Genomic DNA, 14,997 nt, shown 5'->3' on the forward strand with positions numbered 1-14,997 from the left:
AGTCCTGTATTTTTTTGTATCAATAGTGACTTTATAAAAAATTTATTTTTTTTAATATTTTTTTTATTTATCATTTTTTTTACAGTAGGTCCTCGTTATCTGTTTTAAATATAGCAGTGTGTACATGTCAATCCCAAAACAGTGACAATTTAGCATTATGTAGCTTGGTTATCAGACATCTCTAATCAGATAACTTTTTTTTTATGTCCACTGCTTCATGGTAAAATTGATCCCATATTATTTCCCACTTCTAACCCTAGTCAAATTGTCAGCTTTTCACTTCTTTTTACTAGCATTACCTTTCTCTTACATTAATGATTTTACAGTTATCTAACATATTTTTATGGCCTACAGAAAAGACTCTGTAGATACTTGTTAAATAATTGAATGACTTCTACCTCCATCCTTCCCACTTTTTCCCTACTCATGTTTAAGTTAGTTCCCAAAGTTCTGTTTCCTTTTTTTAAAAATATCTTAGAACCTCTGCTGAGTATACGAATTTTTTTTCCTGCAGGTATCATAACCACCCTAGTTCAGGCCCTCATCATCTTAGCTCTATATATTGTAGTTGCCTCCCACTTTGTATACTTTCTATTCCATGTGAAGATGGCAGCCAAATTAATCTTTTTAAAGCCATTTTCATCACATTACTTTGTGCTAACCAATCTGTAGTAGTTCCCCACTGTCTAATGATTTTAAATGCGTATTATAGCCTCACAAAAATGGCCCTTCTACCTATTCAGTCTCCTCTTTAACATACACTACTTATTCATGTTAAGTTTTCTATACCTTTCTTCTAAGATAACTGTTCCATTCATCCATCCAAATTATATCCTTCATTCATCTTATCCTCGGATCATTGATAATTATTGTGTTGCCCACTTTTTTTAGTGCTGTTATACTCAAGCCTTGCTATTTCTCCTTTCTGTGAATTCCTAGTATCATAGATACTTCTTTTTTTTAAATTTAATTTTATTTATTTGGTTGTACCAGGTCTTGGTTGCAGCATGCATGTGGGATCCAGTTTCCTGACCAGGGGTCAAACCCGGGCCCCCTGCATTGCGAGCACAGAGTCTTACCACTGTGCCACCAGGGAAGTCCTTCATAGATACTTGTCTTGAACAGTAAATGTCCACATGCTTTAAAAAAATTTTTTTAATTAAAATTACACTTCTTTTGAATTATAAGTCTTCATATGCCTAAAAAAATTTTTTAAATTAAAATGTCGTTTCTAACCCTCTTTGTTTTTTTGTGGGTTTTTTTTTTTCTTCCATTAGAAGACACTCCAGCTCAGCCCCAGGTTATTGTGGTGCCAGTTCCAGTACCAGTGTTCGTACCTATACCTCTTCATCTTTATACTCAGTATGCCCCAGTCCCATTTGGAATTCCAGTTCCAGTGAGTAATCATTTAGAGGTTAAGGCTAATTTAGTATGCATTTTTCTCAATTAAGATTTGACAGGTCCATAAAAAAACTTTTTACTTGTTGGTAAAATATACCTGACTCTGGTTGGCTATTAATCATACTGTTATATTACTTAAATATGGAATATATAAAGGACTGCTTCTATTTGTACCCTACCTTGTCAGAGGAGGTTATGATTTAGCTTTTTAAAAACATTTTAAACACAAAAGACCACTAACATAGAAAAAGATCAGAAACGGTGTGTGAATGTTAGAATCCTAGATTGTAGCAAGAATGAAAAGAGGAATACTATGATTTACAGGATTCTGACTTTTCGTTAAAGAAAAATGTATTCCTTTTTTATTGGAAATATATATTTTCTTGGTACTGAATTCTTAAGAGAAACACTTGTGTGAAAATATTAAGCAAGAAATATAGTCAAAAACAAAACAAAAATTCATTACTTAATTATTCTTTTAGATGATTCAGAGACACGTTTTGTTAAGTGTCCAGAAAAGCACTTACTGAATTTCTATTTAAATGGCTGCAGTCTTATTAAAACAAACTAGCAAGACTATTTTAATCATTAGCAATCGAAATATCTTGAATTTGTTTATTAATAATTTTTATATTTAAACGATCTCACAAATAATAGTTTTGATGGTCGACCAAGAAACTCTTCAGTCTATCCTTGGTCTTTCAGATGCCTGTCCCTATGCTTATTCCATCCTCAATGGATAATGAAGATAAAGTCACCGAGAGTATTGAAGACATTAAGGAAAAACTTCCCTCACATCCTTTTGAAGCTGATCTCCTTGAGATGGCAGAAATGATTGCAGAAGATGAAGAGAAGGAGAAGACTCTATCTCAGGGAGGTTGGTATAATTTTAAAGTAAAAAAAGAAAAACACACCTACAAATTTTCAGGTAGCTCATGTAATTTTTTTTTTTTTTTCATCTTTTAATTCCTATGGGGTTCATCACTTCTTTATCAGTTAACATTCTCATTGACAAAGACCAATTTATATTAACTATAGTTATATATAACATATCAAGGGAGTACATAGGAAAATCAGAACACAAGACTTCATCAGCTAAATAGAGTTCAACTCAGTTTGCTGTTATGGAGACAAACAAGATAAATACATTGAAGCATAAACAAAATATTACGCTCAGAATAACAGCATTCCAGAAGAAAATGGAAAGCTGAAGATACAATAAAGGTCTCTAATTTACAATATGTATAATTATATAATTTATTAAAATCAACACAATTCATGTACAAAATATTAACATGGCAGCCATTAAGTTTGTTAAGCACTTCAAATACTGAAATGTTAAAACAGTAAAACTACACTAAGCAACTTCTGCATCAAGGGATCTAATCTAGCTCACTAGTTCAGGCTGAGCATTCACTCTCTGAAGTATTTCTTCAGGCATGCAAAAAACAGGGCTAACAGGTTTAATCTGTTCTTCTCCCAAAAGTGACAATCCAGCAATTCCAAATAGAGTATGAAAAGGATCTACCATATCTCCTGGCCTGTCCGCAAATCCTCCCGTTTCTTCATCTTGACATGCTAAAATGAAACTGCGCAGTTTCTCTCTGTCAATCCAATGAAGCCTTCCAATTATCTTTAGGGAAGCCAACACCCACCAAGAATAGCATACATCTGGTAACTTCTTTGGCCTTCCATTGAGTCCACCTGATGGAAGCTGTCGTTCACAAAGCCACCAACCAAGTAAATCAGAATTTACTCGATGCAACTGACTAGTAATAGCCAGGAATCCTGTGCAACAATAGATCTGCCCAGCATGGGATTCAGAACCTGGCCTGCAACCAAATCCACCATCAAAGTTCATACATGATAAAACAAATTCGATTGCCTTTTCCACATTAATAGCATCCAGCTTCCCCTGTAAACAAAATATACCTATTAAATTCCAGAATAATCATGGAAGTTTAATCATTCCAATACAACATTTAAAACTTACCAATAGAGCCAAAGTTGCCACCGCACAAAAAGAGAATCTTGTATCGATTTCTCCCCAAATATCTCCAGCAAAAGAACCATCTTCTTTCTGTAGACTCTGAACATATTCCACAGCTTTATTTACATCAATAACATTAATACTATCATAGAGAGTAAGAATCTGGACAGCACTAAGAGTGTACAAAAGATGAGGATCATGTCCAATACTAGCACTTATTCTACCACACTCGTGTTGACAAGACTTAATAAATGTCAGAATTTCTTCTCTATTCATGCGATGTAGCTGTCCCATGAGATCCATAACAGTCAGACCCCAATAGATGCCACTCATTCTCAAATATTCAGACATACAGTATTCGTAATCATCTTTCTTTGAGCCATAGGATGCTATATAATCTGCATGCTTCTCCACTAATAGGGTGTCGGGTGCATCTGACTTGATGATAACATCCTTCTGCGGTGTGCCCATGTCTGAGAGCGAAAAGAGCAGCTCATGTAATTTTAAGTATTAGGCAGTCAAGGAGTTTCTAAAAGCTTTATTTGTTTTTAAATATGAAGTCTATGGGCTTGTTAAACTTGTTGATAACTCTGGAGCTCTATCCTGTTTATGAAAGAAACTGTGTTTCGATACGGTTTCTAGTTCTTAATGATTCCAGAAAAATAGCCTATAAATCCATGTTTCATGATCATGTTCTGGTTTTATCCCCTGCAGTCAAAGTCATGGTCCCCAGATAAAAATTACTGTTGTAAAATAATCAGCATGTTGGTAGAAGGTAAAAAGAATTTTAGGGTGGAAAACCATTTGGTTCAAAATAACCTATAGATAAATCCCATTTTATGAGTGTAGAATAATGATAATAACAGTAGTTAACATTTATGTGCTTGCCGTACTCTAGGCATTGTCCTAAATGCACCGTGTGCATCACCTCATTTAATCTTCACAACAACCCTATGCGTGAGGTACTGTTTACTTTAGATTCCTCTTTTGGAAAATAGGCTTGCCATGGTTATGAAATCAGGAAATGATGGAATCAGAAGTTGAATCCAGGTTTGTCTGACTACAAAGAAAGGATTTTAACCAGAACTCAGTAGTATAAATTCCAGAACGGTTTCCAGCCTTAATTAGCACCGCCTTGATTTTTGGATATAAGAAGAGATATAAGAAGAGAGAAAGGAAATGGTGTTAAAGGTAGTTGAAATGTATAGGTGAATTTTTGCAATGGCCTTCTTTTTTTTATTTTATTTTATTTTATTTTATTTTTGGCTGCATTGGGTCTTCATTGCTGCACGCGGGCTTTCTCTAGTTGTGGTGAGCAGGAGCTACTCTTCATTGCGGTGCACGGTCTTCTCCCTGCGGTGGCTTCTCTTGTTGCAGAGCACAGGCTCTAGGTGCACAGGCTTCCGTAGTTGTGGCTCGTGGGTTCTAGAACACAGGCTCAGTAGTTGTGGTGCACGGGCTTAGTTGCTTTGCAGCATGTGGGATCTTCCCAGACCAGGGCTCGAACTTGTGTCCCCTCCATTGGCAGGCGGGTTCATAACCACTGTTGTACTAGGGAAGCCCACAGTGGCCTTTTCATATATCATTGATGAACCAAGAAATTACTCTTTCCTGACAAGTTGTTTTTTCTGTGATTGTTTTTATAAAGCTAGCCACTGGGTTCTGATTTTGCGTAATACATTCTAGCTGGTTTTCTGAACACTACAGCATTTGAAAAAACTACTGTCAACTTTTCTGTTGTGTTGCCAGTACGTTTTTAAATCAGATATACTCTGAGAGATGGGTACAAAGCTTTTTGTTATTATCCCAAAGTTTCTGGTCTCATTTTGCTCTTTGGTGTATAATCTCAATTCTGACCCATTTATATGTGGATTTTAAAGTCTTAGAATATTGCCCTTGGGCTTTCCTGGTGGCACAGCGGTTAAGAATCCGCCTGCCAATGCAGGGGACACGGGTTCAAGCCCTGGTCCACGAAGATCCCACGTGCCGCAGAGCAACTAAGCCCATGCACCACAACTACTGAGTCTGCGCTCTAGAGCCTGCAAGCCACAACTACTGAAGCCCGCGCTCTGCAACAAGAGAAGCCACTGCAACAAGAATCCCGCGCACCGCAACGAAGAGTAGCTCCCGCTGGCTGCAACTAGAGAAAGCCCATGCGCAGCAATGAAGACCCAATGCAGCCATAAATAAATAAATAAATAAATAAATTTATAAAAAAAAAGAGTATTGCACCTATGCTTGATCTTCTAATTTCTGATACTTATTTTGCAAGTTCCAGCAATTCCTGATGAGAAACCTCATTTTAAGTTGGCTTCTCCATTCACATTAATAGTCAGCATTTATCAAATGTTTCCTCTATACAAATATTGTGACTTTGCCTTTGTCTGCAGTTGAGTCAAACAGAAAAACTTTAAAGACTTAGCTTCAAGACAGATAGTTTTAATCATCATAGTGTAAGTAAAATCAAATGGTTTAGAAATATAAAGGGGGGAGAAATTAATTCCAACTGAAAGGATCTGGCTCATTTATCTTTGATTTCAGGGAAAAGAGACAATTTTCCTTGGTTTTTAAAAAAATCTTTTTTTTTTTAATACTTTAAATCTTTAAACTCTTTACTTTTTTCTTCATCCTTTTTTTTTTTTCTTGGCCACGTTGTGCAGCTTGTGGGATCTTAGTTCCCTGACCAGGGATTGAACCTGGACCCCAGCAGTGAAAGCTCCGGGTCCTAACCACTGGACCGCCAGGGAATTCCCTAAACTCTTTACTTTTAAAGTAGTTTATAGGGACTTCCCTGGCGGTCCAGTGGTTAAGACTCTGCGCTTCCACTGCAGAGGGCACTCGTTCAATTCCTGGTCGGGGAACCAAGATCCCGCATGCTGCATGGTGTGGCCCAAAAACTTAAAAAAAAAAAAATTAAAGTAGTTTATAATTGATAGAACTTTGTTCTGTTTAGTTCCATGCGCTGATTGCTCATGTGTTTATATTCTAAGTCTGTTGGCTTTCCACTGGATGGTAAAGTATATTTTATTTAGGGAAGGAAAAAGCAATTTAAAACAGATTTGTCAACCTGTGAGTAAATCGGTATTGTGTGTGTGTGTCTGTTGTGGTTAAAAAAAAAAAAAAAAAAAGAATTTCACATAGCACAGAATCCAAAATACAGGTCTCTCTTGCCATGACTTCTTTCATACTGCTTGGAATCTAGAAGTGTAACCAGTGTTATCAATTGTAATTTAACTATTTATCACTAATGCCTGACTTTTATTAATGAATCATTCTTTTCTGCCTATAAAGGCTATTTACGTAGAACCTCCCTAGTGCAGTCATTTCATTTGAGATGCAGTTTGTTTTTTGTATACCTATAAATTGACTTATTATGTGCTTTTCTTTTTCTTTAGGATCCCAAACTTCTGAACAGGAGCTTTTTCTAGACACCAAGATATTTGAAAAAGGTTTGTAATTGTAAATGTATTTTGAATCTTAGAAATATTATCCTCTGTTAGTGATACAAACCCATAAAGTATTAGCATCCTTGGATTTAATATTTGCAATTTTAACTGTTTGTAGGGGGCACCAGACATCTATGATTTTGTGCTAATTTGTAAAGAGACTAATAAAAGCTACCTCAGATATTGGTTTTAAGGATTAATTGAAATAATGCTCTAAAGTGTATACCAAGAATATAAATCTAGTTCTGTGATATTGGTGAACAAGTTACTTCATTCTTGAGTGTACCTATGGAATTGTCCAGCAACCATACCTGACTTTTTGGTATTTAGGGTTTCAGAGAGGTTTCTGAGTATGTCAAGCATCTTATCTCATTTTGAGGGCTTGTTTGTTTTTCTGTATATTTCAGACCAAGGAAGTACTTACAGTGGTGATCTTGAATCAGAGGCAGTATCTACTCCACATAGCTGGGAGGAAGAATTAAATCATTATGCCTTAAAGTCAAATACTGTGCAAGAGGCTGATTTAGAAGTGAAGCAGTTCTCAAAAGGGGAAACTGAACAGGATCTGGAAGCAGATTTTCCATCAGGTTTGTGCAGTGTAACCTGTCTGTTGAAAGTCCTTTATTAGAAGATTGGTACAACTCTGAATTGGCATAATGAAGCAGTTATAATGTATGATAACTATCTAGGGCACAAATGGTCCCTGCCTTTGAAGGTATTAATTCATACCATATTGTTCTTTATAAGGGGTTAATTTGTTTTTGTTGTTGTTGTTTTTAAGTTTCCCACAGTAATCATATAGGGGGTTTTCTTGATTGTTAATAAAGTTTTTATACATGCTGTATCTCCTTGTTTTCTTATGTATATAAGTAAAGTCCATATTTTATCATAAACAAAATAATGAATATAGTGATGATTACCTGATATTTCCTCCTTCACCCTAAGTGTTTATTTAAGTCTGTGAGTGATTTATCTCACATTAGGCTTTCTCTTGGTTATCATAGAATCCTTTGACCCACTGAATAAAGGACAGGGAATTCAGGCACGTTCCCGAACAAGAAGACGACACAGAGATGGCTTCCCCCAGCCCAGACGAAGAGTAAGCAGTAGCTTAATTTTTCTAGCATTTTCTTTTCTTTGTTGTTTTCCAACCTTGTATTTTTGTGCTTTTGTTTTTGTTTTTTTTTTTTAATTTATTTTATTTTATTTATTTTTTTATTTTTTTATTTTTTGGCTGCGTTGGGTCTTCGTTGCTGCGCGTGGGCTTTCTCTAATTGTGGCGAGCAGGGGCTACTCTTCATTGCGGTGCAGGGGGCTTCTCATTGCGGTGGTTTCTCTTGTTGCAGAGCACGGGCGCTAGGCACATGGGCTTCAGTAGTTGTGGCACATGGGCTCAGTAGTTGTGGCTCGTGGGCTCCAGAGCGCAGGCTCAGTAGTTGTGGCGCACGGGCTCAGTTGCTCTGTGGCATGTGGGATCTTCCCGGCCCAGGGCTCGAACCTATGTCCCCTGCATTGGCAGGCGGATTCTTAACCACTGCACCACCAGGGAAGTCCTGTTTTTGTTTTTTTGAAGTCAAAACCGTATCTTTTATTTTATATTTCTTCAGGAGGGACTTTTTATTTTGTTTCTATAATCAAAGGATTTTTCTGTTTGTTTTTTATAATCGTTACACACTTTCCTCTTTTTTAAAGTCTCTAAATTTAGCTTTTTAAACATAATAATGAGGTTCACTATTTTATGTAGTATAGTTATAATAGTGAAGTTCACAAGAATGTTTTTCATGTTGACAGGGCTTTCCAATACCAAAATTAAAAGAATAATAGTCTTCTTTTTAAAATTAGCTCTATTGAGTTAGTTACATTTAAAAAGTCATAAATTAAAAAAAAAATCATAAATTTTAAGGGTACAATTTGATGGGCTTTGATAAACGTATTCAGTATGTAACTACCACCACAGTCATAACACTTTTCTCGTTCCAAAAACTTGCCTTGTTACCGTTGCCAGTCAGTCTTCATCTCCAGCTCCTGACAACCACTGATCTGCTTTGCAGATTGATGCAAAATTGTACTGCTTTGCCTTTTCTAAAATTTCATATAAATGGAATCATATAATTTCTATTCTTCTGTGTTTGAATTCCTTCAATTAGCATAATGTTTTTGAGATTCATCCATATTGTTTCATGAATTACTAGTTCATTCCTTTTTACTTCTGAGCATTTCATTTCATGGATAAACCACAGTTTATATAGTTGTTTAACAGCTGATGGAAATTTGGGTTATTTCCAGTTTTGAGCATTTTAAATAAAGCTGCTGTGAACATTCTAGTATAAATCTTTGTGAAGAATGTATGTTTTCATTTGGGGAAAAAATATCTAGGGGTGGAATTGCTAGGTCTTATGTGTATTTTTAACTTTGTAAGAAAGCTGCCAAAATGTGTTCCAAAGTTGATGTACTATTTTGAATTCCCACTAGCAGTCTGTGAGTTCTATCTGCTCCACTACTTAAAACACTTGGTATTGTCAATTTGTAATTTTAGCCATTCTAGTAAATGTGTAGTGGTATTAATTTATGGCTTTAATATGTATTTTCCTTGTGACTAATATGTGGGCATCTTTTCAAATGTATATTTGCTCTTTGTGTATCTTTGATGTAGTGTGTATTCAGAATTATTGCACATTTTTTAAATTGGGTTAGTTGTCATTGAGTTGTGTTTTTTATTACGGATATAATTCTTTTATCGAATATGACTTTTCCTTCTATTCTGTGACTTCATTTTTATTTTCTTAATAGTGAAAAACAACTTCTTCCCTATTTCCATGGTTCATTTATTTATTTTCTTCAAGTTTTATTGAGATATAATTGACATAACAGCACTAAGTTTAAGGTGTAGAGCATAATGATTTGACTTACGTACATCATGAAATGATCACCACAGTAAGATAGTAAACATTCATCATCTCATAATAGATAAAAAATTAAAGAAACTAAAAAAATTTTTTTTCTTACTTTGAGAACTCTTAGGATTTACTCTCTTCACAACTTGCATATATAGCACAGAGCAGTGTTCATTATGTATATCATGTTGCGCATTATACCCCTAGTACTTACTTAAACTGGAAATTTGCGCCTTTTGACTACCTTCATCCAGTCTCCCTCCCCCTAGTCCCTGCTTCTGGTAGCCACAAACCTGATCTCTTTTTCTAAGAATTTGTTTGTTTGTTTTTGAAATATAATTGACCTACAATACTATGTTAGTTCTTGGAGCACAACATACTAATTCAACATTTCTGCATATTTCAAAATGTTCACTAGGATAAGTCTGGTTACAATATGTCAACATACAAAGATATTACATGATTATAATTGTGTGATTGTATTCCCACTGTACATTTCATAACATAACCATGACTCATTTACTTTGTGACTGGAAGTTTGTACCTCTTAATCTCCCTCACCTATGTCTCTCATCTCCCCAACCGCCTCCCCTGTGAGAACCAGTTGTTTATTCTCTGTATCTATAATTCTGTTTCTGTTTTATTATGTTTGTTCATTTGTTTTTTAGATTCCAGATATAAGTGAAATCATATAGTATTTGTCTTTCTCTGTCTGATTTGTTTCACTTACCGTAATACCCTCTAGATCCATCCCTGCTGTCACAAATGGCAAGATTTCATTCTTTTTTGTGGTTGAGTAATCATTCCATTGTATGTAACTGTGTGTGTGTGTGTGTGTGTACACCACATCTTTTTTATTCATTCATCTAGGACACTTCGGTTGTTTCCATATCTTGGCTGTTGTCAGTAATGCTGCAGTGGACTTAGGGGTGCATATATATCTTTTTGAATTAGTGTTTTTGTTTTCTTTGGGTAAAAAATACCCAGAAGTGGACTTGCTGGATCAAATGGTAGTTCTATGTTTAATTTTTGGGGAAGCGCCATACTGTTTTCCACAAAGGCTGCACCAATTTACATTCCCACCAACAGTGCATGAGTGTTCCCCTTTTTACACATCGTCGCCAACACTTGCTATCTCTTGTCCCTTTCATTGTAGTCATTCTGACAGGTGTGAGGCGTTATCTCATTGTGGTTTTGACTTGCATTTCCCTGATGATTAGTGATGTGGAGCATCTTTCTGTGTGTCTGTTGGCAATCTGTATGTCCCTTTTGGGAAAATGGCTATTCAGATCCTCTGCCCGTTTTTTAATTCCATTTTTTGTTTGTTTGTTTGTTGGATATTGAGTTCTTTATACATTTTGGATATTAATCTCTTTCCAGATATATAATTTGGAAATATCCTTTCCCATTCAGTAGGTTGCCTTTACATTTTGTTAAGGGTTTCCTTTGCTATGCAAAATCTTTTTAGTTTGATGTGGTCCCATTTGTTTATTTTTGCTTTGGTTGTCTTTACCTGAGGGGACAGACCCAAAAAATTTTACTAAAACCGACGTCAAAGTTTCCTGCCTGTGTTTTCCTCTAGGACTTTCATGGTTTTAGGTCTTACATTTAAGTCTTTAATCCATTTTCAGTTTAATTTTGTATATGGTATGAAAAAGTGGTCCAGTTTCATTCTTTTCCATGTAGCTGTCCACTTTTCGCAATGCCATTTACTGAAGAGCCAGTCTTTTCTTCATTGTACAATATAGTCTTGCCTCTTTTGTCATCGATTAATTGACCATATAAGCATAGGTTTGTCTGGACTATCTGTTCTGTTCCATTGATCTGTGTGTATGTTTTTGTTCCACTACCATACTGTTTTGATTACTGTAGTTTTTAGCATAGTTTGAAATCAGGGAGTATGATACCTCCAGCTTTGTTCTCTTTTCTCAAGATTGTTTTGGCTATTATGGGTGTTCTATGTTTCCTAATGAATTTTAGAATTATTTGTTCTAGTTCTGTGAAAAATGCCATTGGTATTTTGATTTTATTGCGTTGAATCTGTAGTTTGCCTTGGGTAGTATGGTTATTTTGACAATATTCTTCTAATTCACGAGAGTGGTATATTTTTCCATTTGTTTGTTTAATCTTCAGTTTCCTTCATCATTGTCTTATAGCTTTCTGAGTCAGGTCTTTTACCTCCTTCGTTAGATTTATTCCTAGGTGTTTTATTCTTTTTGATGTGATTGTAAACGGGATTGTTTTTAAAATTTCTCTGACAGTTTGTTGTTAGTGTATAGAAATGCAACAGATTTTGTATATTTTGTATCATGCAACTTTACTGAACTCATTGGTGAGTTCTCATAACTTTTTGGTGGTGTCTTTAGGATTTTCTATGTATAGTATGGTGTTATCTGCAAACAGTGACAGTTTTCTTCTTCCTTTCCAATTTGGATTCCTTTTATTTCTTTTTCTTCTCTGATTGCTGTGGCTGGGACTTCCAATACCGTGTTGAATAAAAGTGGCAGAATGGGCATGCTTGTCTTATTCCTGATCTTAGAGGAAATTGTTTCAGTTTTTCATCATTCGATATGATGTTAGCTGTGGGTCTGTCATATATGGCCTTTATTACATTAGGGTATGTTCCCGCTATAGCCATTTTGTGGAGAATTTTTGTCATAAATGAATGTTGAATTTTGTCAAAGGCTTTTTTTGCATCTGTTGAGATGATCATACGACTTTTATACTTCAGTTTGTTAATGTGGTGTATCACATTGGTTTGCAAATACCAAATTATTCTTTGCATCCCTGGGATAAATCCCACTTGCTCATGGTATGTGATCCTTGCAATGTATTGTTGAATTTGGTATGCTAATATTTTGTTGAGGATTTTTGTATGTATGTTCATCAGTGATATTGGCCTGTAATTGTCTTCTTTTATGGCCGTCTGCTTTTGGTATCAGGGTGATACTGGCCTCGTAGAATGAATTCATAAGTGTTGCTTCCTCTGCTATTTTTTGTAATAGTTTGAGAAGGATAGGTATTAACTCTTCTCTAAATGTTTGGTCGACTTCATCTGTGAAGCTGTCTGGTCTTAGACTTTTGTTTGTTGGGAGTTTTATGATTACTGATTCAATTTCATTACTAGTAATTGGTCTGTTCATATTTTCTGTGTATTTCTGAGTCAGTCTTAGGAGAGTGTACATTTCTAAAAATTTGTCCATTTCTTCTAAGTGGTTCTTTTGGTGTATAATTTGTTCATAGTAATCTCTTAAGATCCTTTATATTTCTGTGTTGTTTGTTGTAACTTCTCTCTTCTCATTTTTTTTTAAAATTTATTTGTACCTTTCTTTTTTCCTTGATGAGTCCAGCTGAAGGTTTATCCACTTTGCTTATCTTTTAAAAAGATCAGCTCTTGATTTCATTGATCTTTTCTATTGCTTTTTAGTCTCTAGTTTATTTTTGCTCTGATCTTTATGATTTCTTTCCTTTACCAACTTTCAGTTTTATTTTTCTTTTTCTAGTTCCCTTAGGGTATAAGGTTAGGTTGTTTATTTGAGATTTTTCTTATTTCCTTAAGTAGGCTTGTCACTATAAACTTACCTCTTAGAACTGCTTTTGCTGTATCCCATAGATTTTGGATAATTGTGTTCATTTTCATTTGTCTCCAGGTATATCTTGATTTCCTCTTTAATTTCTTTGGTGACCCATTGGTTGTTTAGTAACATATTGTTTAGTCTTCTGTGCTGTGTGTTTTTTACAGTTTTTTCGTGTATTTGGTTTCTAGTCTCATAGCATTGTGGTTGGAAAAGATGCTTGATATGATTTTACTCTTCTTAAATTTACTGAGACTTGTTTTGTGGCCTAGCAAGTGATCTAGAGAATGTTCCATGTGAACTTGAAAAGAATGTGTGTTCTGCTGCTTTTGGGTGAAATATTATATATATATACAAACATGTGTGTGTGTGTGTGTGTGTGTTTATTCTGTATATAGCTATTAAATCCATCTCTTGTAATGTGTCATTTATGGCTGGTGTTTCATTACTTATTTTCCTTATTTATCATCTGTCCATTGATGTAAGCGAGGTTTTAAAGTCCCCTACTCTTGTTGTGTTACTGTCCATTTCTCCCTTTATACCTGTCGATGTTTGCTTTATGTATTTAGGTGCACCTTTCCTATCCTCTCACATTCAGTCTTTGTGTGCCTTTAGATTTGATGTGAGTCTCTTTTATGCAGCACTATGGGTCTTGTTTTTGTATCCATTTAGTCACCCTGTGTCTTTTTATTGGAGCATTTAGTCCATTTACACATAAAGTAATTATTGATAGGTATGTACTTATTGCCATTTTGTTAATTGTTTTGTGGTTGTTTTTGTAGCTCTTTTTTGTTCCTCCTTGTTTTGCTCTCATCCCCTGTGATTTGATGACTATCTTTAGTGTTATTTTGGGGTTCCTTTCTTTTTGTGTGTGTATCTATTACTGATTTTTGGTTTGTTGTTACCATGAGGTTTATGTATACCAGTCTATTTATGTTTTACATGATTATTTTAAGTGCTGATCTCTTAATTTTGAATACATTTTACCAACCCTGAATTTTTACCTTCCCCACATTTAATGTTTCTGACATATTTTACGTTTTTTGGTTTGTGTACTCGTTACTACTTATTATGGATATAGATAATTTTACTACTTTTGTCTTAATCTTTCTAGTAGATAGTACTGATCTACCATCTTTACTGTATGTTTGTCTTTACCAGTGAAATTTTTCCTTTTTTAATTTTCGTTTTTCTAGTTGTTACTTTTTCTTTTCTGCTTAGAGAATTCCCTTTAACATTTCTTATAAAGCCGGTTTTATTGTACTAAATTTTTTTTAGCTTTGCTTGTCTGTAAAAAACGCTTAATCTCTCTATCAAATCTGAATGAAAGGCTTGCTGGGTATAGTATTCTTCGTTGTAGGTTTTTTCCCTTTCATCACTTTACATATATGGTGCCAGTCCCTTCTGGCCTGCAGAATTTCTGCTGAAAAGTCAGCTGATAGCCTTATGGGATTTTCCTTTAATGTAACTAGTTGCTTTTCCTTTGATGCTTTTAAATTCTCTCTTTATCCTTAATGTTTGCTATTTTAATTATAATGTGTCTTTGAGCGGAAATCTTTGGATTGAGTCTGTTTGGGACTTTCTTTACTTCTTGGACTTGGATGTCTGGTTCCTTTCCCAGATTAGGGATGTTTCCAGCTATTATGTCTTCAAATACGTCCTCTGCTCCTTCTGTGCTCTCTTCTTCCAGG

At 35.1% G+C, this 14,997-nt stretch overlaps 2 protein-coding genes across 5 annotated transcripts in view; one reads left to right on the top strand and one right to left on the bottom strand.

The window, feature by feature from the left end:
* The window catches only part of ZMYM4 (zinc finger MYM-type containing 4), a 175,596-nt gene that overhangs the window by 136,574 nt on the left and 24,025 nt on the right, over positions 1-14,997 (top strand). For all 4 annotated transcript variants that reach the window (XM_068539487.1, XM_068539484.1, XM_068539485.1 and 1 more), the window contains 5 exons: positions 1,278-1,396; positions 2,107-2,278; positions 6,787-6,840; positions 7,245-7,424; positions 7,842-7,936. In XM_068539487.1, the coding sequence (XP_068395588.1) occupies positions 1,278-1,396; positions 2,107-2,278; positions 6,787-6,840; positions 7,245-7,424; positions 7,842-7,936 (620 nt within the window). The remainder of the gene's footprint in view (positions 1-1,277; positions 1,397-2,106; positions 2,279-6,786; positions 6,841-7,244; positions 7,425-7,841; positions 7,937-14,997) is intronic.
* LOC137760965 (geranylgeranyl transferase type-2 subunit beta-like) lies at positions 2,673-3,864 on the bottom strand. Its single transcript, XM_068537869.1, has 2 exons — positions 3,395-3,864; positions 2,673-3,316 (listed from the first exon to the last, which is right to left on the bottom strand). Exons 1-2 carry the CDS (start codon positions 3,860-3,862, stop codon positions 2,789-2,791), a joined length of 996 nt encoding a protein of 331 aa, XP_068393970.1. The 5' UTR covers positions 3,863-3,864; the 3' UTR covers positions 2,673-2,788.

Source organism: Eschrichtius robustus, chromosome 3 (genome assembly GCF_028021215.1).
Source record: "Eschrichtius robustus isolate mEscRob2 chromosome 3, mEscRob2.pri, whole genome shotgun sequence".
NCBI classification, from domain to species: domain Eukaryota; kingdom Metazoa; phylum Chordata; class Mammalia; order Artiodactyla; family Eschrichtiidae; genus Eschrichtius; species Eschrichtius robustus.